This window comes from Aspergillus nomiae (assembly GCF_001204775.2).
Source record: "Aspergillus nomiae NRRL 13137 chromosome Unknown contig00003, whole genome shotgun sequence".
In the NCBI taxonomy this organism is placed as follows: domain Eukaryota; kingdom Fungi; phylum Ascomycota; class Eurotiomycetes; order Eurotiales; family Aspergillaceae; genus Aspergillus; species Aspergillus nomiae.
The window spans coordinates 181,754-207,329 of record NW_015378058.1 but is presented as its reverse complement, the minus strand read 5'-3'; the positions used below and the strand labels follow the sequence as shown (position 1 = coordinate 207,329).

The following is a 25,576-nucleotide window of genomic DNA, read 5'->3' as shown; positions in this document are numbered from 1 at the left end:
GTAAATAAATATTCTTAATATTGGACTGTAACTGTTGAGTAAGTAGAGTATTATGATTAATAAATGTGATGAAGCTACTTTGCAGATGTGGTCATAGAATAGCTGTTTGGCATAAAAACTATCAATGCTACGAAATCAAGTTCTAACTAATCTTCTTGTATCATCCACCAGAAGATACATTGAATGCGCTTCTATCAACCTTTCACGGCCACAGCAATTGCAACAGCTGCATTGGTTGAATGACTGATACTTATCTCAACACTATCTATCCCCTTGGCTTGGGCGATATCCTTGACTTGCCCATGAAGCTAAAAAGCGTCAGCACGTCCACATCGGAAAGATAACAAAACTTACGGTGATTTTAGGGATGCCACAGTGGTTGAGGACCTCAATCTCGTGCATTGCAGCCCCGGGTCCCGAGGAGGAAGTCTGAAGACTTTTGAACACTGCCTCCTTGGCACTCCATCGACCTGCAAACGAGGCCTGAGGATTGGTGGCCTTCGAACAATACTCACGTTCAGCCATAGTGAAGTTGCGCTTTAAGAACGCCTCGTTCTCAATACTGATGCTGGCGATTTCTTCTACATCAACTCCCACGCTTGGGGGTGAAGTGCCTTTGGATCTCCCGACTGCTTCTACGAGCATGCCTTCAACAAGGCAAGATAGGGCGTTTCCTTCATCCTGGTTCTCGACTGTGCGCGAGGTGTGATCGGCGATAACGTTGATCGAACTCGACGGGCTAGCATGTGCTTCGTTAGTAAGCTGCGTCTGGTCATCTTGCCGACAGCTGCCTGGGTCCAGAAAGACCTTTTCCGTCGCGTCTCGGTTCTCCCATGGTGGGAGGCTCTTTACTTGCACGATACGGTTATTTAGTATGCGAGAGACAAACATTGGATTAGCAGCTCGCTGTCGTTGCGTCACTCTCATACTGTATTTCTCATACATTGACGCAGAGATGGACGCAAAAAGGTAGCTAGGTGCTACAATAATGGCGATGGCACCTTTCTGCCCGAAACCGAAAGACGTTATCATGGTTGCCTTGACCCCTGTTGTCTGGATTGACTCCATAGGGTATACCAAATGTTCAAATTGTCGCAATTGCTGGTCAATATTGTCTGCGTTTCGGTTTCCTGGAACTATTCCACCCTGCAATATCTGCATGCAACCATTCAGCTGCCACGCCCCCGCTGCGGCCTTTGGATGCCCGGTTAATGACTTCTGGCATACACAGAGCAATGGATTTCCCTTGCGGCGGCCCAGATGTTCCATTTGGGCGTTGATCACTTCGCCTTCATTGATGTCATTTGCCTTGGTTGATGTTCCATGCGTCGAGACGACACCAATATCGTCAATTCCTAGGCCCCAAGTGGCTAAGGCTGCCCTGAGTGGAGATATTGATGGGTCTTGGAGACGAATGTCGTGAGCCCAGCGATATTGGGCATCGCGAACTCTCAGTCTCCTGAATTGTTCTGCTGCTTCCTCGGGGGTGCCTGAACCCTGTGCTTTCCTGAGCTGTCCACTGACAAACCTTTGCTCGACATCCGCCACCTCCTCATCGAAGCCTACGCGACGGAAACCAAAATCTAACATTGGAGATACTTTAGCCTCGTGACTCTCACGCGCGGCAGTTAGAATGCCTTTGCCAGGAGCAGGGATGGAGCGGCCGACCTGGTCACTAGCCATCTGGCAATACGCGACAACTCCGTGTATTGGCAGGCCCAACTTGAGGGCCAGTTCAGCATTCATTAAGAGTTGTACACCACAGCCGGCGGACTCAGCGAAACCACTGCGTGAGCTGGCTGTTGGACGAGATATCTCACTGGGAAGTCTTCCTCTGGACAGCTCCTCTGCACAGTTGGCTGTAGCTTTAATACTATCAAACTCAAACGATAGCTCCTCGCGATAGTCATCACAGCCACCAACTATAGCTACCTTGCACTTGCCGGAAATAATAGCATCGCAGCCAATATCTAAGGATTCTAAGGCGGTAGCACATGCACCGACGGGGGTCTTAAGGGGCCCGGAAGCAGACAAGAGCAACATGTTGACCCATGCACCCATTGTGTTCAGGAAGTGTTCCAGTATGATATCGCCCCGTACTTGACGATCGAGAAATCGATCCCGATACATATTCTGAATGATCTTCATGGGCCCGCCTCCTGTACCCAAACAGTTTGCTAGCTCAGAAACATGAATGTGTTGGTAGATATCGTACGGATCGCTGATACCAGCAGATAGAAAAGCTTCTGAGACACAGCAAAGAGCGTATAGTGTGGTTTTATCGACCTGTTGTACGATCTCTTCAGGAATGCCATAACGTAAAGCGTCCCAGCCAGTAGGGACTACCCCTGCTACGGACTGATGGAAGGGGACTGTTTTGGGAATCAGTAGAACTGCACCCTTCTTGAGAAACACACGATAGTTATCAGACCCTGTAATAGGCTGCAGCGTGATATTACTGCCGTGCCGTAGTTTGAAGGCTTCTGCGGATGTTTTTGAACATTCAAAAGGTGGAAGGTCCTCTTCGACAGCCACTTCCTGCAAGAATTCTTTCTGAGAGGGAATGTATGTGTCAACGCCCCCCGGCTCAATAAGACGTAGACCCGCGTTTGACATTATGTACTCATGATATCTTTGGGGAATATCATGATCATGTATTGGCTCCTGTGTCTCTGCATCGACCCAGCCAACGTAAGATCGGCCTTTCCAATCGCCATCAATGTGATTTATTAATCCCATTATCCACGCCATTTCTATGTAGCCTTCCAAGCTAAACCGGCCTTGGTGTTCCATCTCCCACCGAGTGCGTGAATTTCCCCAGGGCCCGAGCTCTGAAAACCCTACCACGACGACAGTACGCGAGAGATCTATCATCCCTTTAAGATTGGGCAAGCTCACTGCCAAGTCATCATAGAGTTGTAGAGATGGAAATGGAAGTTTGAGAAAGGCGCGCCGCCTGCTAATATTAAGCCCAGAGTTTCCTGGCTGCTGCTTTTGTGGTCCGAAGAGCACTGAATAATGATGGGCGTCTTCTTCATGCAGGGCCTTCTGTATCTGCGCCTCTTCGGCAAGACGCTTACGACTTGCTGAAATATGGTCTTTGATGTCCCACATTTTACCCAACCCTCCGGTGAGATCTGCGTAAACTGGAGCTTGCTCAGCAAGTATAGTGATTTCAGGTGTCATCAACGCGAGGATGTTAAATGCCATTTCAGCCTGTGTGAACGTAACAACACCCAGCTTCTCCACTTCTTCTGCTATAAAGTTGGACGAGCGCATAAGACCGGTGCCTCTTGTCCAACCCATAACTGCTGCACAAATGGTGATGCAACTTGACCAGCCTTCAGAGTGGAAGCGGTTCAGGAGCGTCTTCAAACCAGCTTTTGACTCCGCATACAAGCCATCACCGCCAAAGGAGCCTTCGTTACATGACATGGGCAGAACAATCGTTGTTGGCCGACAGCTAATGCGTCGTTTCTCCTTTTGCTGCCGAATAAATCCGATGGTCCGTAGGAGATTGACCAGCATAGTCCTAAGTGCTAGCTCCTGATGACTTCCCAATGCATCCAATTCACCCGCTTGGGGAACAGCAGCAAATGGTATGACATAGTCTAGGTCGCCGCCTATAGGGGAATTAACACCATATATATGCTCAATCAGGTATTCACAATCCCGTTTGCTCGCCTGGTTCATTGGAAGGACTGTCAAGGACGCTCCTCTAGCGCCATACTGACGGTATATATTTTGATAAAAGCTCGCGCTTTCCGAGATAGTCCGACTTGTGGTGACGACCACCTGAGCACCACCACATAAAAGGCCCTGGACGACCTGTGCTCCAATTGAGTTAGGGCCAGCCCCTGTTACTAAAACAGTCTTGCTGGCATAGCTGAAGCCAGTAGTAGTTCCGGTGCCTAGAACTGAATGGAATATCCTGGTAGCGTCCACGTCATATTCCCACCCACTTTCATTTTTTCGAGACTTAAGATGAACAAAAGGAATTCTTTTTTGAGGTCATCGGCACATAAACGTCCTCGGCGTACACGTCCGGATAGGAAGACGCTTTCCGGGCTATCTCCATATAGTCCAGTTGGCCTGAGCTGCTGACTGTGGTTTGCGGGCCTAAGGCTGGCGATGAGTAGATATAAATGGGATCACTTGCCAGAGCAAGGTTTCCTAAACGAAGAACCTCTTTTAGCACAAGTGAGACATCTGAACAAGGATAAATCGTCTGGTTTGGACATAAAATAGGGTGGGGCGGTTTGATAATTGCCTCGATAATGTTACTACACGTCGCATCCCACCGGTTCAGCATCCTGCGTAGGTGGTTGCCTTTCGTTGGCAGAGCCGCCTCTACCTGGCCTGAAGCAATTTGGTGTAACCATTGTATAAGTCCTTCTCTCGCCCAGTTCCACCAAGAGTCGTAGTTTCGAGACTGGCTGGTATTAAAGATTGACTCTATACCTTGACAAAACTGGTCATCAAATTCAGCGTTCCACCTCTTTAATGTTTCTTGATAAGTTGTGTCCAGCGGCGATTGTTCTGAAGCTTCGAGGTCTATCTGCAGATACTTCGCAAGTTTATCAAAATGCTTACGGTGATAGCTGTGCTGCTCTTTATAAAGGATCTCCTGGTTCGAAAAGCCCCCAGGAGGCGGCATAGCTTCGCTCCTGTCGCTATATAGGCCATCGGCAGAAGCCAGAGAAATCCCTTGAAACAGCGCGTACCGGCTGACTAACTCATCAAGATACGCCTGTGCAGCATCTGCATTTGCTAAACGGGCGGGCGGCTCAATAGTAGTCGCAAGGCAGATGGGAACAAGACAGTGTGTCTTGGAAAAGCCCCAGCGAGAGCATATGTAATCCTGCATGGAGTTTTGGTTAAATCCAGCGGGCATCTTTCTTGATATTAACCTAGCAATTAGAGTGGTCATCTGATTGGCTGGCTTTCCGACAAAAGCACCTTCCAGCGCTTCTCCCAATGCAACCAGGGTCATATCTTCAGCTTCCTCTGGCACCTTGCCAAATTCAGCGACAAAGTCTCCTACTAGCTCATTTTGTAGTGTGGATTTGCCTAGTTAGTTAGCCACAATTCATTGGTTGAACGAGCATAGCCATACCACCGGATAATTCGCGGATAGTCCTTCCCATGGAAACTTTATCAAACGGTCGTCGTAGTTTTTGAGCTGTCATAGCAAGGACAATATGGCTACTTGATAGAGCCACGTCAAGACTGGGTGAAGACTTTGAGAGAGGCGCTTTAGGCGGAACACATTGTTGTGGTTCCCGTTGAGAGCCAGGGGACAAAGGTAGCAAAGATACATCGTGAGAAGTCAACTGTCCTGCCCTATCTTTCTTGTCCGACCATGGATTAGAGGTTGAATAATTATACAAGATCTCGTCTTTGTTGTCCTGATAGGAGAGAAACTGTAGATGCGACCATTGCGAAGTCGCATAAGACTTGTAGTATCTAGTAGCGGATTTTCTGGCCATAGTGGCAAGTGTAGTACGCGGACCGATTTCAACGAAGCGGCATATTGGAGGGCAGCCAGTAATCAATTCATGTTGAGTTTCGATCCTAGGAAAATCAGCATGGGACAGCACTAAACGCTGACTAGACTTACCACCGTACAGGATATGCTAGTTGATATCTGCCCACTTAGTATAAACAGAAAACTAGATCAGTTGGAGAACTCACGAGAGCAGCTCTATAAGCAATTTAAATGCTAATTGATTTCTATCTTTCTTCTGACAGTGCCCAGCTGACATCGGATCCATGATCATATTCGAGTGCTTGATCATAGCGAAAGGGTCGACACACAGGACCAGTCTCAAAACCAGCAGTCTCTAGTTCCACAGGATAAACACAGACTTCCCATGTAGGATAGAACAGAGTATAACTAATTTCCCATACGAGTGGCTCTCATAGCTCGACAATGAGCATCGCTTCAGGGCAGGATTCAACTGTTCCAGTGAATTTTGATCTTTCGGCCTGACTCGTAGATATACCTACTCCAATGCGATTGATACACAGATAAAGCATGGATATTCTTAAAGATACGGGCAATAGTGTGAAGTGGGTGATACAAAGAAAAACTCCGTCTGTGAAACTCCGGCGGCGAGTGAGAGAGCAAGTTATATCAACTGGAGCTTCTCTACTACGGTTGACATTCTTCCACAGCCAGGGGAATCTCCGCACCCTCATGGACTGATTTCAAACTGCAATTGATTCATTTATTCAACACACTGCCGAACGTGTAGGTATAAACTCACCAAAATCAGGTCCATTGACAAATTGGTAGCGGGCTTATCCATTCCAGTATCGCAGATATAATTGCCTTAGTCTCATCTTTCCATGCCGTGCACGAGCCTTTTTCATGTGTTGCTCCGGTAGGGCAAGGGCGGTATAATTGTGGCAATAGGCGATAATACATCGATCGAACATTTACGCCGACAGATCGTGTGGAAAGGAGATGGATACAAGGGTAAAGATGATGGAGGAGATGACTGCTCCCCTGTCACCTGACTCCGCAGCAACTGCCGCCATAGAGCCTCCCTTAATGCGCCACACCGTCCTATCGTCTTCCAGTATCAGTTTCAACGTGGAATTTCAGCATAGGGACATAATTCTTTCTCTCACCGTTCCAAGTACCTTCTCTTCCTTCCATGCCCTACAGAGAGATGCGTTTCTTCGCTCAATCTCACTGTCTGGCACCGACGATATCAAGCACCCTGTCGAATTGGCGCTAGCCTATATCGAATTCCTCCTCCTTCAGAAAGAGATAACGGGTGCAGCTTGGGCGGTGCTCTTGGAGGCATTCGACAATGAATTTCTTGGAAGAATAGACATTCATTCTCTCATCGCGGAGGTAACGTCGAGATCAGAGAAACGACAGCGGTGGTTGCGTATATACTATCATGCTGTCGATCTTAAACAGGAAAACGGGGTTGAGGATGGTGTTGAGGGTGTGGTCTACACCAGAAGTAGATTTTTCCACAATGTTGAGACCAGTCAGTTTCAAGTAATGGCACTGTTTGGAGGCCAGGGGGATGCGAGTCCTACGTGTGTGAAGGAGCTTTCCGAACTGTACAACACATACCAGTCGATACTCCAGGACTTTCTACGAAGAATGGGGTCTAGACTTGCCGAGCTGTCCCGCTTGCCAAAGTGTCGCTCATACTATCAGCGACGATACTTGGACATCGAGGCTTGGATGGCCGACGCCGCTGTGGTACCTAATAGTGCTTTCGTGGCCAGTGCCCCTGTTAGCGTACCTGTGATCGGATTGTTGAGTCTCGCTCGATACATCGTTACTTGCCGGATACTAGGGATATCGCCCGGAAAGCTGCGAACACTGCTTTCTGCCACCACGGGGCATTCTCAGGGTCTTTTGGTATCAATTGTTGTTGCCATATCGGACACATGGGAGTCGCTTTACGACAATAGCAGCTTATTAGTGGATGTCTTGTTCTGGTTGGGATGGGAGTGTCATAATTGCGCGCCCCAAATTACAATCCCTAGAAGGTCCACGAGAAGTGAAGAAAATGACGTGGATCTCGACACCCATCTATACATGCTCAGTATTCGAGGGGCAACACGATGCCAAGTTGAGGATATACTGGCCCACATGAACCGTCACTTGAGCCAAGATTCGAAGTTGTATCTGGCGTTGGCAAATGCTCAAGATCAATTCGTTGTTGCCGGTCCAAATTCATCATTATTACATCTTAGGAGCTACCTTCAAGAGGTTAGTACCTCTGCCATAAATCGGAGCCAAATCCCATTCAGCAGCAGAAGGCCATTTCTCCAGCTTAACTTCCTGCCAATCAGCACACCTTTCCATACGCCATATCTTCGTCCTGCTGTAGAATCCTTGAGAAAACGATTTTCAGAAAGACGGATCCTCCCCCAGCAACTAGCCATCCCGGTATTCGACACTAGGACTGGTCATGATCTCCGTGCTTATGATGGGAATATCCTGCATTTGGCGTTTGATGCTATTGCCCATGACATCTGCGACTGGCGTGCTGCAATGGCCTGTTCACCCAACATCAGTGCTCGCCGTCCTCCTGTGTCACACATTATTGTTTTTGACCGGGGTGGTCTTGGTTCATTGGTGAAGAAGGTTAAAGAGGGTCAGGGGATTCGCGTAATTCAAGGGTCTGATCTCGATTCCCGGGATCCCGAGGTGGGAACCATGAAGGATCTATTCTCTCCCTTGTTACTTGATTCCGCGACTAGGCTCCAAACTTGGGGCCAGCGCTTCCAACCACGACTAGCCCCGGGAACAAAGATTAAGATTGAAACACGTCTCACGCAGCTTTTGGGTGCCCCTCCAATTATGGTTGCTGGTATGACACCCACTACGATGCATTGGGACTTTGTTGCAGCCATCATGAATGCAGGTTATCACGTCGAGCTGGCCGGTGGAGGTTACCATAGTGCCGACCGCATGGCGTCAGCCATCGATCAGTTAGTCAAGAATATTCCCGCCGGACAAGGCATCTCCTGTAACTTGATTTACGCCAACCCTCGTGCTGTCAGATGGCAGATCCCACTTTTACGTCGCTTATCGCATGATGGTGTCGTAATCGACGGCTTGACTTTTGGAGCCGGTGTCCCTTCGCTAGAAGTCATCACAGAGTACATACAGACGCTAAATTTGAGACATATCGGTTTCAAGCCTGGGTCAATGGCGGCCATCCGGGATGTGATTAGTATCGCCAGGGCTCACCCCGACTTTCCAGTTATCCTTCAATGGACTGGTGGTCGTGGAGGAGGGCATCACTCTCGTGAAGACTTCCATGCTGTCATGCTGAATATGTACGGACTAATACGGCAACAATCGAACATTTATTTGGTGGCTGGCAGTGGGTTCGGTAGCAGCGGTAGCATCTATCCATACCTTACAGGCTTATGGTCAGTTCCGATGGGATATGCGTCCATGCCATTTGATGGAGTACTTTTGGGTACTTGCATGATGGTTGCGAATGAGGCTCATACAAGCAAAGCCGTCAAAGATGTCATCACGTCGACACCCGGATTGGACGACAATGACTGGGAAAAGACATATGCTGGGCCTGCTGGGGGAATAATTACAGTGCAGTCGGAAATGGGCGAGCCAATACATAAAATAGCAACTAGGGGCGTGCGCCTGTGGGCTGAAATGGATAAGACTGTTTTCAGTCTCCCCCGGCAAGACCGTGTCACATATTTGACCAAACATCGTCTTATGATAATTCATCGGTTGAATGCCGACTTTGCGAAGCCATGGTTTGGTCGCAACTCACAAGGGGCTGTAATCGACTTGAACGAAATGACCTACACTGAGGTAATAAATCGGCTGGTGGAACTAATGTATATTGGTCATCAAAAGCGTTGGATCGACTCGACTTATGTGGATTTCACATTCGCATTCGCCGCCCGTACCTTCGAACGCTTGCCAGCTGAGTTGAATAATTCAGAGCATCTTTCTCGAGAATTACTTGAGCTTCACCCAACCCGCTTTGCTCGTGTGTTTAGCACTGCGTGTCCCGCTGCAGTTTCAGAAGTCTTGAATCCGGAGGATGTCTCGTTCTTCCTCATGCAAACCAAAAAGGAAAATCAAAAGCCTGTCAACTTCATACCCACCCTGAACGACGATTTTGAGTACTATTTCAAGAAGGACTCGCTATGGCAATCGGAGGATATTGACGCTGTGATTGGTCATGATCCAGGCCGAGTATGCATTCTTCAGGGCCCTGTGGCAGCGCAGTTTTCATGTGATCGAGGAGAATCGGCAAAGGAGATTCTGGATACTCTGCTATTTTCTCTCAGCGACCGCTTCCAACGAGATATGTGTGCAGAGGAATTGACTATCGGGATTGATAGTGGCTTAGTTACACCAGATTCCTGGTCCACAGTCTCGCCCGGTACTAAGGACTCTTTTATGGAGGAAATCTCTACTCCATGCTCCACAACACTCTCGGACGCCAGTGATGATCCATGCGTGTGTTCATTGACATTGCCTTACAGTCCCGATCGAAACATTCCCGCTTGGGTACGGGCAGTTCTGGAAGATAAATTTGTCTTGCAGGGCCGACTGCGGCAAAAGAATCCTTTTCGCGAGTATGTCGAGAAATACCCTAAATCCGCTATCCAGTACAATCCCGCTCGGTTAGAGATATCTGTGGTGGCTCAAGACAGTCTGGACATCAAATCTTCGATGACAATCACATGTCAGAATGGGGCGGAGGTTATTGTCGAACTTCATCCTCCATACAAAGCACAGAATTTGCAGTTACTGTACGAATTTGATCCTAGCAGGGCTCCCTTCAGACTGAGCGAGATCATGGAAGGCCGGAACGAGCGTATCAAGTCATTCTATAGTGCAATCTGGCTTAGTAAGACCACAGCCAGCAATATTGGTCTGTACAGTCTATTTGACGGGCATCCAATGAAGCTGGCCCGCGAGCGGTTCGAGGGGTTGGCCTTGACCGTCGGTGCAGCGTTTCCCGACCATCGGATCGTGTCATCAGATTCAGAAATTTTGCCTATTAGCGTTGGCATTATTATCGCTTGGGACGTCATATGCCGTCCCCTTCTTCTCATGGATATTGAAGGTGATTTACTTCGTCTAGTTCATCGATCTAACACGACTGCATACACTCATGGCGTCAGGCCTCTCAGGTTGGGTGAAACAGTCAGCTCCCAATCTCAGGTTCAGGCTGTCTATATAGAGGATTCAGGCAAGGTTGTGGTTATAGAAGCGCGGATTATTCGCTCTGGGAAGCATGTGTTGACAGTAACGTCAACGTTTCTTTTCCGAGGTTCATTTCGCAATGTCAAAAACACCTTTCGAAAAACAAAGTTATGCGATTGGGCGGTAAACGTGCAATCGAGGTCAGAGGAGATGGTGCTAAAAGAGCGAATGTGGTTTCATCCAGTCGCCGCTCTACCTTCGCTGGTAGGCAAGACAGTGGTTTTCAATGTCGAGAGTCACGTTACGTATAAGGAAAACGCGCGTACAAAACTTCGAGTCACTGGCCAGGTACATTGCCGGACAGGCTACAAATTCGAACATATAGGAGATGTTCATTTCGTATGTGATGACTGTCATGGAAACCCGGTTTCAGAATTCCTTGAACGCAAAGGGACTGCACAAGGAGGCAGAATAAACTTTGGGAGCCCTGGCTGGTCGGGCCCATCGTCATTTGAAATTCAAATGCCTGCCAGTAACCAGGACTACGCTGAGGTGTCTCTAGATTTCAATCCTATTCATGTCTCAACCATCTTTGCTAACTTTGCCCAACTGCCGGGCACGTTGTCCCATGGCATGTGCACATCAGCGATTGTAACTGCGGTTCTTGAGCACTTGGTCTTGAAGAGTGATCGGGCACGCCTGAGAAGTTTTTCCACTGAGTTTTTGGGAATGGTAATGCCTTCAGAGAGGTTGGCAGTACGACTAGAGCATGTGGGAATGGTTGAAGGGAGAATGCGATTTGTTATAGAAGCATGCCGAACTGGGAACGGAGAGAAGGTGATGACTGCGGAGGCCGAAGTGGAACAGCCTGCAATAGCGTACCTCTTCACTGGTCAAGGTAGTCAAAGTAGAGGTATGGGTATGGAGTTATACAATAGGAGCTCAAGTGCCAAGGAGTTGTGGGACGAGATTGATGCGCATATATACAACGCTTATGGTATGTTTCATACTGTGCTTGTCCGCACGGTTCCACTTACGAAATGAATAGGCTGGTCTGTTCTGGACATCGCCAGGAACAACCCAAAGACTCTCACCATTCGCTTTGGGGGCAAACATGGCCGGAAGATCCGCGGAAATTACCTCTCCATCACAGCGGAAAGAGTGCTTCCTAATGGTGACCGAGTGCAAGAGCCAGTTCTGGCGGGGCTCACAGCAGAGTCGGCGTCTTACACATTCCATGATCCTAGGGGGCTCTTGTATTCGACACAATTTGCACAACCGACGATTCTTCTGTTCGAAGCGGCAGCTTTTGCAGAAATGCGTGCCAAAGGCTATGTATCACGCGAGGCGGTATATGCCGGACATTCCTTGGGGGAATACGGGGCACTTTCTGCACTGTCAAAGTTTATACCAACTCTTGCCCTCGTAGAATTAGCTTTCTACCGGGGGTTGATGATGCAGCGTCGGTGGAACGAGATCGTGGAGAGAGCGCCACGTATGGTATGGTGGCTGCGAATCCAGAACGTGTGGGTAAATGTAGGTACTTTGTGCATAATGTGGTATCTGGCCACGGGGAGAGCTGACCAACCCAGTTTTTGATCAAGCTTCATTGAGCACCGTGGTTCGCACGATTGCTGCTGAGAGCCGGCAATTGTTGGAGATCGTGAATTTGAACGTGGATGGGGAGCAGTATGTCTGTTCGGGCACGGTAAATTGCCATCATTTTCCCCGATGATTCGCTCGACTCTAACATGGCGATCCCCAGTTAACCAATCTTTACGTCCTCGGCAAACTGATGGACCATATCGCACAGTGCCACAGTGGAGCAAAGCAAGTTCAGGAGATGATGGACTCCACCGACGCGTCTACGACGGAGCTCCACCGAGTGATCCGCGACCTCCTGCATCATGCCAAGACCCTTCCTCTACCAATTGAACTGCAGCGCGGCCAAGCAACGATTCCCCTGCAAGGCATCGACGTGCCTTTCCATTCCAGTCATCTGCGCTCAACAGTGGACATGTTCCGACAATGTCTACTCCGGCCAGGACTTCTAGCGGGAAATATAGATGCAGAGGAGCTAGAGGGGAAATATATTCCTAACCTGATGGCGCAACCGTTTTCGTTAGACGAGAAATATATCAGACAGGCTTTCGACCTCACGCAGAGTCCGGTCCTAGGAAAAATCCTGGGCATAAGTTAACATGCTTTGTATACCGTCAAGGCATCACGCTAAGGCCTTGGGTATCTTGTTTTCCTTTGTCTCCTGATTTCCTCAAATTCCTTCGTGGCACGCCTCAATGAGTTCATTTTTGTCCAATACTACACCTACGCCTCTATAAAGCCAAACTCAGGCCTTGCTGTTGCATAGATAGCTCTAGAGTTACTATGAAGAAAAAAACCAGGTAATTGCTTCCGTTTTGCATTGTAGTTGTTACCCTCGTTATGCATGAAATATAAATATATAACTGGATCAGTAGTACATACGAGATGCTTCCACAAAATGCAAGAATTCTGCGACCATGTAAAAAAGAAGTGGTGAAGCGAAAATCATGTATAATTTCTATTCCATTTCCTCAATTCTTGGAGTTTCATCACGCTCCGAAATGTCTTCTATACTCTACTTCCAATTGTCTCAACATACCATCGATATCAAAATGCCAGATCTTATGAGACCGCCGTTTGATGTCATCATACCCCTTGTCCATATCCGAGCCACAGTGCGGATAATTCCACTCATAGATCTCACAAGCTTCACGACTACTTCTCACCAACCATTGAGACCGCTCACGACGCACCGCACTGAACGCCGCAAACGCGGCCTGGAGAGCCACAGTCTTCCGTCCGCCTGGAGTCTTAATACGTGATTGCACCATGTCCAACAAAACAGTCAACGCCAATCCATCCTCAATCCCAATCCCAGCACCGGCTCCATGATGCGGCGACGACGCATGAGCCGCATCACCAGCGATACACACACGTCCATGCGAGTAAGTCGGCGCAGGGTATTCCAGAGAATCGAAAACACCCCATTTCTCCAACTCAACAGGCAGTAGATCGATGATAGCTCTCACTGTCGGGCCCCAATCCGCAAAGGCACCAGCCACTTCATCTTTAGTCGCCAGCTGCGACATACTGCGGTCGAGAGGCCAGTCATTGGGGTCCGTGACGAAGGCCACCACGTTCATTAGAGTCTGCTTGGCAACAGGAAAGTGAAGGACGTGCGCGTTCGGACCGCCATACATATGCTGGTTGTGCGCGCGGTAGTGACCCAGTCGAGCGGTCGCTTCTTGCATGGGGACTAGCCCTCGATAGGCCACCTTGTGTGTATAATGCGGATAGGAGGCGGGATTACCTTCGCCCAGGATGAGCTCGCGCACACGAGACTTGATCCCATCGCATCCGATAACTGGACCTATATCAACACCAAAGCTCAAGGCCTGAGACTGATGCAAACTCACCAGCATCCGCCCTCCCAACACTCCCATCGCAAAACCTCAATAAAACCTTGCCCACCCCATAATCCTCCACCCGGTCCAGCCTCTTCCCTAACTTCACCACACCCCCGGGAATAAGCCTGATAACTTCCTCCAGGAAATGCGCCCGATGACACCCCTCAAACCCCTTCGGCCCTGTCGCCAACGCATAGAGCTTCTTCCAGGTCATATCATCCAGACCATCCGGGTCATGATTATACCCATCAACGAAGTGCATATTATTGTTCGGATTACTTGGGTCCCCGTTTGTCGTAGCCACGGCGGCCACACAGTCGACGATACGTTGGTCGATCATTGACATGCACCGTCGGGCATTGGCCGTGAAGGCGATTCCTGCGCCGGTCTCAGGGGGACTCCGGGCTTGCTCGTACACTGTTACCTTGATATTTTTGGCCAGGAGGCCGAGGGCAAGGATTGCTCCGATGATGCCGCAGCCTATGATGGCTACTTCGAGGGGCTCATCTTCGATGTCGAGGGGTGGGGCTTCGGGATCCTGGCTGGTTGTTGGGGTTGGGTTTGTTTGGAACGGAGGGAGCCATGATGGGCGTAGGCGCGATAGGATGCTGGTGAGCATATTGCTTGATGGATTGTTCTTTTAGTTGAAGGGTCGTCTATTCTTAGTCTCTACTAGGAGAAGAGGGACTCAGTGTGCTATGTTGGTATGGATTGAGCTTTACATTCTGGATAGGTTAGCTGAAGCAACTGGACATTCCATGCGCTGACTAGCTATGGGGGTCTGGGCGTCAGACTGCTACGCTACAAGACCTAGCTATTGAGGGCATCATTTGATTGTCTCGGCGTAAATCTACGGCGTATTGAACCCATCGAAGGTGCATAAGCTTAGACCCCTGAGGGATGAACTGCAGGTTAATGAGAGGGTTTGATATCATGGCTTCCCTTAGTCATTTTCGATCTCAACTTGGCATTATGATCAACTCTTTCATCGTCCATCCTATATCCCGCGACTAACAATAGAGCGTCGGCCATACAGACATACGTTGTGTACCCGCATCTCAAACTGGTTGCTACACCGTCTGCTCATTTGCCACAATGGATCAATGTCGCGGGAAGTTTCACTTCATTCGAAGAAGGTAACAACCTGTCCAACGTCAACCCAAGTCCAGAACAGAACGACCTGCTCAGCCATATACAGTACCCTCCATGAGCACCCTATTTCATCAAACAACTTGCCACTTGTCCCGCATTGGCCACCCGTATCCTTACATCGCCACCTATGTATAAATCACGCAGACATCCGAAGGGATGGGCCCTCGGTTGCCGGCATCTTCCCCTCATTTCAATACGAACAGCGAAAGGAAAATGACTCATACATCAATATACGGCTATGTGATCTATAACATAACCAGCCAAAATACCCCATGCACACGTGCAACCAGGGGCATGTTTCAGCCAATAGGACATAACCGGGCCATCGGGCTGGTTTAACCTTTCGGCCCTCCCGCCCGTCCGCGTAGATCACCCGATAATCTTCTCCAGGGCGATGCGCAATGGGAACCAGCATAGAAGGTGTGCATCGAACATCTTTCTCCGAACTGGTTGGTGGTAAAGTGCAACCTGTGAAACGGCGTACAGCAATAGCGGAAGCACCTCTGCAGGAATATGCAGTCGAAAAAGTGGTTACACATAGTAGGACGACAGTGCGTCGACTCCAGTTCTCTTTGGCCTTCCGACTGGAACAAGACCATGGTGGCGAAGGCGACCTTCCATGAGACTTTCGTGACGGTATTTCCTAACCCAAGACGATTATGTTACAAGTCAACCAAAGAGGAAGAGTGGAAAGCCCCATCTAGTGCTCTAGTGGAAAGGAGCATGGCCTTTCGATGTACAAGCCACCCACCGCTTTGTGGTTGCCACTCCCTGCTGCTACCGAAACAGGGCATCGATAATGCTGAATAGAACTCAATGTCTTCTACGCAAGCTTATGAATGAAGTCTTGCAATTTGGCACAACCTTTTGGCTTGAGGTCTATTGTATCTTCATTTTATCATGATACATCCTGTCATTGCAGTGGTAGCTCCTTGCGATCCTTTGTATACGAACCTTATGTATCCTAATGTATGATAGAGGCATGCGACTTGCTCGATGTTCGGGAAACGTTTATGCGGGACCTGGTAGACGACGTGGAGGACGGTGACTCCCGATGATAGAGTGATTCTTGAATATGTTTCTTCATTGTCGAACATGATCTCCAAATATTGACGGCCAACTTTGCGACACATTCCTGAGGACTAGTTCAAGTCCTCTACACGAGGAATTTGGCGAAGATATACCTGGCTCCCCACTCTGCCCTTGCCATGACAACTCAAACACCCTTAACCTTTCCTGTAGTTCCGTACCGTTATAGCTAGTCTGGTCCCTCTCAACAAGATAGGCCGCGAAGATAGACCATCGAGGCAGATAGTAAGAGGAGATAAGACCTGACCAGGCCTTGGACGCATAATCGCTGATCTCTCCGGTAGGACCCCATAGAGTAATCTGATTCCGGGCACTGTACTCGAAGAAATCCTTTTTTGCCGTGGTGTTTCCCCAATGTCTGGCGCTTGAGATCCACTTTGCAAGGGAGAAGTTCTCATTGCAAGACAAGACTTTGTCAATAGCCGATAGAAGGTCGAGAAGCCTTTGGCTCTGCGAGGTGATGTCCGTCACGCTGTTTTCTGTTCCCGACTTCCATGAACTTATAAGATCTGAATAGAACTTGACAAAAGCATTTCCCATTAGCTGGCGCGTGATATCGACCATATCATATTCATATGCCGGGTTTTGCCAGAGTGATGGATTGTTTTTGGTCGCACTCATAAATAAAGACCATACTTCATTTAAGACAGTTGGATCGTAATTAATAGATGTAGGGGTAGGATAATGACCAACACGGCCAACCAAGCCGTCGATATCCGGTGAAAGCACAAAAATGGACTTCGTCACAGAGTATGTCGTGAGATTTGTATTATTATAGACCGTCGTCCGCATTAGGTCCCACGCTGTATACAACTCCTTTGGCACTGAAAAGTTTCCGGCATACCGGCTGCTGACCCAGTTTCGAAAATATGCTCGTGTATCAATCGGTTTCGCCAACCAGGCCTGGTCTAACAGCAAATCATACACAACTTCATTCCCTTCCTGGCCTTCCATGGTGAGCCCGAATCCCACAAGCGACTGGGATTGATTTAACGCGTGGATAGGACCCGCCGTGATATTCATGACTTGCCCGTACAAACCGATATTTCCACCAAAGTCGTGCAACTGGCACCAGATCCACGGCTTCCCGAAATAGGACCTTGTCCGTTGCCACTGCGGCTTCGACTCCGAGTATAGGTCTAGGATGAGCATATCATCATTCCTCTCCACCCCGCTCAAGTAGGCTGAGATTCGGCTGGAATTCCAAAAGTCCTTCTTATCATAGAACAACCACCCCTGCATCATCCATACGGCAGCCGGATTGACAGCTTTCAAACTCCGCCAGGTATGCAGTGAAAAGTTCCGAAGGTACCCTGGCTCCCCAGACGCAGGATCAACCTCATTAAACTGATCGAGCGCATAGACATGCGTGACATTCCCAAAGGCACGCATTTGCCTTGAGATCACACTCTTCTGTAACTCGGCAAAGGTCTCATCAAGCGGACTCAAGAAGGACACTCCGGTAAACTTCGTCGCAAAACCTGACCACTGCGACCCATTCACCACGGTCGCATGCGGTCGAACCCGCTTTATAGCGGGTGGTACAAACCCAGGAAAAGCGGGAAGTACGGGTGTCATGCCTAGTTCAACGATTCGGTTGACGATTTTCTTCTGTAGCTCGAATTGCGCCTCGAGCCATGATATGCTGACGTTGTGGCCGCCCCAGGAGCCTTGGATGTTCCCCAGTCGATTCCATGCTTGGAAGGCAGGGCCGCTGAAGAATGGTAGTATCTCCTCGTCAGCCATTCCGAGGTCTCGAAGCGAGTCGAGAAGAACCTTCTCGTAGCCGACCCAGGCGAGGATTAGATTTACGCCTCTCAGGGCGGCCCAATCGAGTTCTAGTTCCCAGTCTTCCCACATCCAGAAGGCAGTGGTGTATGAGAAAGTCACTGCACCGTGCGTGTATGAGTAATAAGTCGTGCTATCAAGTTCAATCAAAGTCGGACAGGGCCCTGGACAAAGAGATGCTTACCTGGATTGAGATGGTACCGCCATGTGACAATACTTTCGCCTGTCAGCGGCACATCGAGTTTGGGAAGAGATGCCGGCACAGCATGTAGTCGACTACCAACAAACCAATAGATACCCACATGCGTGATCTCACTAAGGTATCGATGTAGACTGTCAGTTCGTTAGCAGGACGTTGCATGATAAGATTGTGGGATTCAGTTGGAGATACCCTGCGGCAAGCGCGCTTCGAGAATTCCCTTCCACATGAATTGAGCCATTGGCCTGTGTCGACACAGTGTACACATCTTGATGGTAGCGTCCGGTGGTAAAGTTCAGTGATGAACCGTTCAAGGAGAACAAGAACTTGTCGACATGATCTGGTAGTCTCCTTCGGACAAGATTGACGATTCCCTCCGTCGGATCCCGTCCACCTACGGCGGCAGTGGTAAGGAGGAACGTAGCCAGTAGGCTCAATAATAGCGTTGGGCTGAACATCTCACTTTAGTTTGTCTATATTCTTATTTATCCTGTTAGGCAGTTCCAGGTTTCAAACTTGATTTCTTGATCCGCAATAGGATATCGCAAAGTGATGGTAGCTGATTGGTTCTGTCTTGGGGCGTGTCGTGAGCCTGCAGGACGATACACTGTGGTAGGCTTGGTAAAGACAATCTTCTCTACAAAGCAATGGCTTGAGAAAAGTGCTAATCATCCCTATAACGAATGTATTGACGGGGCCAGCAGAGGATCTCCACGGAACATCGAATGAAATTAGGGTTCATGGATTGACGTAAGGAATGCCAAGAATACAAACAAACAGCATGGAATGACGTCTTGTATCCAACATGAAGTGCATACTGTGATAAACTAAACCCAGTCAAATGCAGTAGAAATAGAAATAATTATCATGAGGCATCGCAATGACCGCATAACCAAAGCCTACCCAATATACTCAACGAATTCCTTCCACATTTCATCCTCCGCCAGAGCCTCAATGTCACTCTCGTGCAAACAAAACAGGCCCTCCATACCCTCTCCATGTAACATCGGAGCAATGTACGACGAGCAAGGCAAAGGTTGGAATGTCGGTCTCCTCATAAGTCCAGGCTTCCCTAGCGGCCCGAAGTCAGGAGCCTTAACATGCGCAATAGAGGAACAGGAGAAGTCCGTCTGCGGGTTGAAGCACCCGCCATAAGCAATATCCGATTTATCCGGCTCATTCGCGAGGAACGTGACATAGCTACGGAGGGCATATTCGTTGCTAATTTCCTGTATGTCTTTGCGGAGGATCGACGCAAGTCGCGAGAGAGAGCTTTCGACGATGTCTTCGAAAGTAAGCCGCGTATTGCAGACGCGGACCATATGGCCTAAGTAGGCCGGAGTAAGTCTCATAATACGACGAAAGTCGACAGCTCGGCTGAGCTTTGAGAACGCGGTGGGCGTTTTGAGCTTCTTTAGACGGATGGTCGTGATCCGTTGCCAACAGAACGCAGTGATGGCATCGTTTAGAGACAGGGACTCTGTACAGGGGTCGAAATCTTCTGGCTTACTATTTGCCAGATCTCTGATCTTGTTCACTGAGTCCACCGGGAACCGATAATATCGCCATTTGTACGGAGCCAGTACATCCGACGGGGGAGGCGCTTTCATAATGACAGGAGGTTTGAGCTCGCTATGGTCCAGCAGGGGCTCATCTGGGCCGAGCAATCGAATTAAAGAGCGACGGTCGCGGTTTCCTTCGTGGAGTTGGAAGAGAGGGAACTGGTCTCCACGCAAAGCGGTGGCCAACAAGTTCATGATTTGGAAAAGCCCCGTCCCGTCAATGATATTGTGCTGGGCGGCCAAATCCAGCAATAATCCACCGCGGACGATGTTTGCCTGGAAGTCTAGGACAGGAGCCGGGCTTTCTTCTGTGTCCTGGTACGTTTCCGGAAATGCCACTCGTGAGCTCAACAGATGCCCTGGTAACATGGAGGATGGTCCATGGGCGGCACACAGCTCATCATACGAAGCACATTCGGCGGTGCGATCCTGGACGCGTACGAAGACATGATCCGCACTTTCCCATTCCTCGCAGCTCTCGACCTTGAACGTCCCGGAACTTCCAGCGCAAATGCCCTCATTGGTAACCTTTCCAGAGAGATACGGAAATGTCTTCATCACGAGGCGAACAGCGCGCTCGATATTCTGGATGGCAGCTTCATGTTTACCATCCTCAACAGGGAAACATATCAGCATATGGCTGTAACTTTTGAGAACTGGCAGTTGACCGATAACATCCTGGACATGTTCGAAGATAGTCATTTTGGTGACTTCGGCTTGCACTGTGATTGAGAGCAGACACAGATATTGTTTAGGCTATCAAACCTGGTAGAAGGTGAACTCAAGAGACGACCGACGGACTAAATGAAAAGTACCACGACTCCCGGAACAATCCAGCGCCGGCGTAACTGGAAACTTGTTTATTTTTGTAAAATTATAAATTTTAATAGTGGATCAGGGCGATCCTCATCTATTTGTCTGTTCTACAGGCGCCTTTTATCATTCGAGAAAGCCCGAGTCGCCGAAACTCCGGTTCAACCGATGAATTATCAGTGTTGTGCTTAATTCATGGTTAGGACGACCATCAAAGTTGCTTAGGATGAAACCTATCAAATGCAGGGTATCCCTATATATATGAGGTCTTATACATCTTGGCTCAAATGCTCAGTCAATAGCACAAGCTCGTGGCAATTTGCAAACCCTGGAGCAAGGCGGGCCGCATTTCGCGCGCTATACTCGTCTCCACGAAATTCGAATTCAACATTCAGCCTGCAGCCACAATGCAAGGAACAAAGCGCCCATTTAATGCAGTCTGGTACACTGACGCTATGCAATGACTGTTGATAGTCGCTCGTGGCTTGTTTGATCGCCAGCCGCAGATGAAACTTGGCATTCGCTTGCCGAATCAAGGGACAAATCAAGCAGAATGCAATTACCCACTACTCCAGGATCCCTCGAAGTGAGACAACCGTGTCTTTCACATGAACGCTTGAACAGACATTTGGCCTGTCTAGCCATGAGGGACGTGTTTGCGGAAGAGGCCTGTGGAGTCTAGATCTTGAAGAGATTGCCAGGTCGTACGCATATCCCGTCCTAACCTGAAATGTCTTTCCTAATTCGTGTCCCCACAGCCAACCGATGATAATGAGTAACACACGTTCGTTCGATGTCCTCTCATGCAGGATCAAGCAGCATGACAGACAGGCACGCACTTGTTACTGAGATATTCATTCACAGTTACCGAAAGCACTTGCTTGTTAACTTCAGAAGCACGACCGATCCCCAATTGGCCTGGAAGGACACCTGAGACTAGGGCTATAGTGGCAAGCAGAGCCTGCTACTCAATTGCAACCACCTCGACCCAAGAAAAGGCACGAAGGCCTACCCATATGGCGGCGAGCTAAACTTGTCCAACCGAGAATATTCGAACTTTACTATAGTGGAAATGTGTCACCTGACGTTCAGAGAGATTGCTCTACCATGATGTGGAACAGAGCGGCTGAGAGTGTTCCTCAACGTCGAAGGTACTCATTCGAGACTTGTGGTTTGCAGAATACACAACAGACGCTTTCTGGGAACAACGTGAATCGTCACGAATGGCGTCCACTTGCCCCTGTGCTTGAGCTTCAGTGAAGTCAGACACGAGCCCGTACTACCAGTGCTGATAACACGAATAGGGTAGCCTTCAGAACAGCCTTGCAGCGTAATCATATGCACACGGTTCTCATCGCCACACTTGTAACTGCAAAGTACAGAATTGCGCTCACCTACTGAGTTTTGCCATACGTTCATGCCGTCTTGACAAGCTATAGATTGGATGTTCAACCCTGAAAGGGCTGGAAAATCTTGTAAAGCTTCTAATATGGATAAGTGCCTAGTGTATTAATGCCAATGGGCTATATTAAGTCCATTATTAGCATTTGTGTTGGCTTTCAGCGTCTGTAGTCGTGTCGTATGACACCTATGAACGGTCTCTGCGAATCACATATGGGGCACTTCAAGCGTGGCTGTTCATTTACAGGGGCTAAAGGCTCACTTGACCAGCGTCCTCTACTGGAAGGTAAGCGCCTGGGCTCCTATAGTGGCTTGGACGATGCCATCCCCTGTCAAGGCCAAGACGCAAATTTTGTGTTAGCCAGCAGGGGCCCGTCACGAGATAGTCTGACCCATTCGGCGCCCAGTTAAATTAGTCTATTTTTCAACCTACTAGGGATGCAGTATCACCGCTACGCACCAATTAGGATATGATTGGGCAACATAGCTGCGGTGTTGGTTTGCGATGTCGGCTGAGATGAGACCAAGCGTTGTTGAAAATTGCGATCCAGATGTATGTTAGGTTGGATTAAGATTCATGTGCGAAACAGAGTAAGATGAAAACAGAGAGCTGTATTGCCGATGGTTTTATTAGATGCCAGACCAGACGGACGATGGAGCCTGGCTCTTGCATTTGTTAATAGACGGACCATAAGTTTCTATATTCTCGCGCGATAAGCTGAGTCGTCGTGCATCTACCCCAAGCCATTGTACGCACAGGAACGCCGTGCACCAGGCAGCTTACACTTCATCTCCATATTTTAAAGTCCCCTGTCGGCAAGGCAAATCACTGTGGGGAGTACTTACCTATTCTTGAGCAAAGGTTGGTCCATAGCACCAACGACATAGCTTCAAGGGCGCATAATCCTTGATACCTGCCAAATATAAAATGGTGGCCTCGCAGAGTATTTCCCGCCAGCGGCCCGGTTCTGCTTGTGAGGAATGCCGTCGACGTAAGGTCCGCTGTGACCGTCGACGTCCAAAATGCCAAGTGTGCTTCGAGACTGGTATCGAGTGTAAGATAAGCACCACCAGACTTCCAAGGGGACCGCGAAAGGGTCAGCTGCGGACATTGCGAACACGGATCGGTAAGTCTTGTGTGATATCGCCGAAGCTCGGTGCTCATATTGGCAAGCTGCCCTTGAACGCTGCCTGGCCGACCAGCATCCGGGCATCAATCAGCAAATGGCAGGGTTGTTTGACGGCGCAGGAGTCGAGTGCGACTCTGAAGAAGATCCCCTCCGTGAGATAGCTACACTGCCTGAACAAATTCCCGAAATATGTTCCGACGATCAGCAAGGAGGCGGGTCACCACGGTCCCCCGATCCTCAAACACGACCAAGTGGACTAGTCTCCGATCTGATGCGCGCAGATCTGTAAGGCATCACATCAGAAGCTGGACACATTGCCAAGGCGTATACTAACACTTACAGAGATCAATTGTACTTTGATCGTGTCCACCCCTTTTCTCCTATCTTACAGCGCTGGCGCTATCACGTGTGGGCGAGACAGCCCAAGAAGAGTGAAGCTCAGATATGCCTACAGTATGCTATGTGGACGGTAGCCGCTTCCCTGTCGGCCCACTTTCAATCTCTCCGAGACACTCTGTACCAGGAGACGCGCCGGATGTTGGATGCTATGGACCTCCAAAGCCCCGTTGGCGGGATACTGGCAGTTGAGCAAGCGCAGGCATGGGTATTGGTTTCTGTTTACGAGTACATGCAGATGTCACCTCAGCAGGCATGGATGAGTGCTGGTCGATGTTGTCGCCTGGTCCTGGGTATGCGGCTATACGAGATAGATGATCCTAATAACCCCGTAACAATGGCTCGGGAGCATGAACCGAGCTTAGTGGATTGGATCGGGCTGGAGGAGCAGCGGCGAACCTTTTGGATGGCCTATTCATTGGATCGGTTTATCAGCTTCCACAACGCGCTGCCATATACCTTAAATGAACATCTGGTATGTCTCATTATCAACACCACAGGGTATTACGCATCTAATAAAAGCAGATTGCGACTCGACTGCCGACATCGGAAGAAGACTTTCAAGCTGGCCATCCTGCGGCAACCCCGTTTCTGCCGGAAGTCATGACGGGCTATTCAAGCAGCGATAGTTCCAACGGCCAATCCTCTTTTAGTGAATGCATCATCCTAGCCACACTATGTGGCCGGGCACTCTCACACAGACAAACTTCGGCTGTGGAGCAAATGAATGGAGGCTTGGTTGATGGACTGTGGACTCGGCACCAATGGTTGCATGAAATGCTCACCTATCGCATCCAGGTGCTCTCCGCGTCAGCACATGTGGACCCGATGCTGATTTTCGCGAGGATCGTAGCGCAGACATTAGTTCTATTCCTACATAGCGTACTGGAAGCGATAACATGGAAGACAGGTGAACATTTGTTAGGTATTTTCGAGTATGAGCGCCTCTGCGTGATGGCCGCACACGAAGTTGTCAATCTGGTGAAGCTACAGGGTCAACTAGGGTATTTTAAGGTACTTTGCCAATTCGACCAGCCAGAGAATGTTTATTGACAATATAGGTGCATCCATTGACCCCGATCCCGATCATGATGTGTACCGAGTTCTTCACAGCACATGCGTATCTTGACGGCTCCTTCGATATCATGCTACAGGAACTGCTCGAGTGCCTGCAGGATTTGGACCGAGTGAAGAACCCGAGCCAGAGCCCTGGGATATCTGTTTAAAATTGAGATTGGCGCGTCCTAATGGGGCCATGAGCATACCTCCAGCATATCGACATATCCATTGGATGTGGACCAAAGGGCTGGATTATGTGTTATTGGTGATCATGTGATAGAGGATCTCGAGGAAGCATAGATCGTAAGCTCCATCTCGTACAAACGGCGCTTTCATTCTATATAACCTTTATCTTCCTTGGGAAAATGCCATCTTGTATAATGAGTCTACGGAAAAGAGGCCCGCGCCCCACCACGTTGGGCATATCCCTTGTTGGCGCTGCTCCGCTAGCATCCATGGTAGGATTGCAAATAACCTCCGCGACATACGCATATGACAAGAGATCAGCTGGTATGTGAAAGCGGAGAGCAGCCACTGTGTGACAGTAGGGGATCCATCACTGGTCCATAGACTGTTTGTGTCTGTTCTTTGTTTCAGACTAGGAATGGGCCAGTCAGCCACCCCGAGGAGATGACCCGAAGACAAACTCCGACTGGTAATGCCTTCGCTAATGAAATATCAATACGATTGATATAGACCAGGGCGTATCCAGAGAAATACCAGGCCAGTGTAGTACTCGGGATGCGGGGTCAGAGGGTGGCTTGAGCAATGGAAGGAAACAAGGAGGTCTCCCTTGGACCGTGTTATAGTCTTCCACCCCCGCCCTCATTTTTGTTCTGGTCTTGTAGCCCCTCCTTGCC

At 49.1% G+C, this 25,576-nt stretch overlaps 6 protein-coding genes across 6 annotated transcripts; 2 read left to right on the top strand and 4 right to left on the bottom strand.

Moving 5' to 3' along the window:
• Positions 1 to 194: 194 nt before the first annotated feature.
• Positions 195 to 5,489, bottom strand: ANOM_000464 (3-oxoacyl-synthase; the record flags this gene model as incomplete). Its single annotated transcript, XM_015545722.1, has 4 exons — positions 195 to 308; positions 355 to 3,886; positions 4,041 to 5,070; positions 5,117 to 5,489. The coding sequence occupies 4 exons, from the start codon at positions 5,487 to 5,489 to the stop codon at positions 195 to 197; spliced, it is 5,049 nt and encodes a 1,682-aa protein (XP_015412342.1).
• A 980-nt stretch (positions 5,490 to 6,469) lies between these two features.
• On the top strand, positions 6,470 to 12,878 carry ANOM_000463 (sterigmatocystin biosynthesis fatty acid synthase subunit beta; the record flags this gene model as incomplete). Its single annotated transcript, XM_015545721.1, has 4 exons — positions 6,470 to 11,675; positions 11,727 to 12,218; positions 12,271 to 12,386; positions 12,444 to 12,878. 4 exons carry the CDS (start codon positions 6,470 to 6,472, stop codon positions 12,876 to 12,878), a joined length of 6,249 nt encoding a protein of 2,082 aa, XP_015412347.1.
• A 391-nt stretch (positions 12,879 to 13,269) lies between these two features.
• Positions 13,270 to 14,746, bottom strand: ANOM_000462 (salicylate 1-monooxygenase SalA; the record flags this gene model as incomplete). Its single annotated transcript, XM_015545720.1, has 2 exons — positions 13,270 to 14,084; positions 14,137 to 14,746. The coding sequence occupies 2 exons, from the start codon at positions 14,744 to 14,746 to the stop codon at positions 13,270 to 13,272; spliced, it is 1,425 nt and encodes a 474-aa protein (XP_015412348.1).
• A 1,616-nt stretch (positions 14,747 to 16,362) lies between these two features.
• Positions 16,363 to 18,813, bottom strand: ANOM_000461 (alpha-N-acetylglucosaminidase; the record flags this gene model as incomplete). Its single annotated transcript, XM_015545719.1, has 3 exons — positions 16,363 to 18,257; positions 18,341 to 18,489; positions 18,548 to 18,813. 3 exons carry the CDS (start codon positions 18,811 to 18,813, stop codon positions 16,363 to 16,365), a joined length of 2,310 nt encoding a protein of 769 aa, XP_015412345.1.
• Positions 18,814 to 19,254: 441 nt separating this feature from the next.
• On the bottom strand, positions 19,255 to 20,619 carry ANOM_000460 (transferase family protein; the record flags this gene model as incomplete). Its single annotated transcript, XM_015545718.1, has 1 exon — positions 19,255 to 20,619. One exon carries the CDS (start codon positions 20,617 to 20,619, stop codon positions 19,255 to 19,257), a length of 1,365 nt encoding a protein of 454 aa, XP_015412346.1.
• A 2,440-nt stretch (positions 20,620 to 23,059) lies between these two features.
• Positions 23,060 to 24,883, top strand: ANOM_000459 (fungal specific transcription factor domain-containing protein; the record flags this gene model as incomplete). Its single annotated transcript, XM_015545717.1, has 5 exons — positions 23,060 to 23,258; positions 23,306 to 23,546; positions 23,604 to 24,132; positions 24,183 to 24,671; positions 24,719 to 24,883. 5 exons carry the CDS (start codon positions 23,060 to 23,062, stop codon positions 24,881 to 24,883), a joined length of 1,623 nt encoding a protein of 540 aa, XP_015412280.1.
• Positions 24,884 to 25,576: the final 693 nt, after the last annotated feature.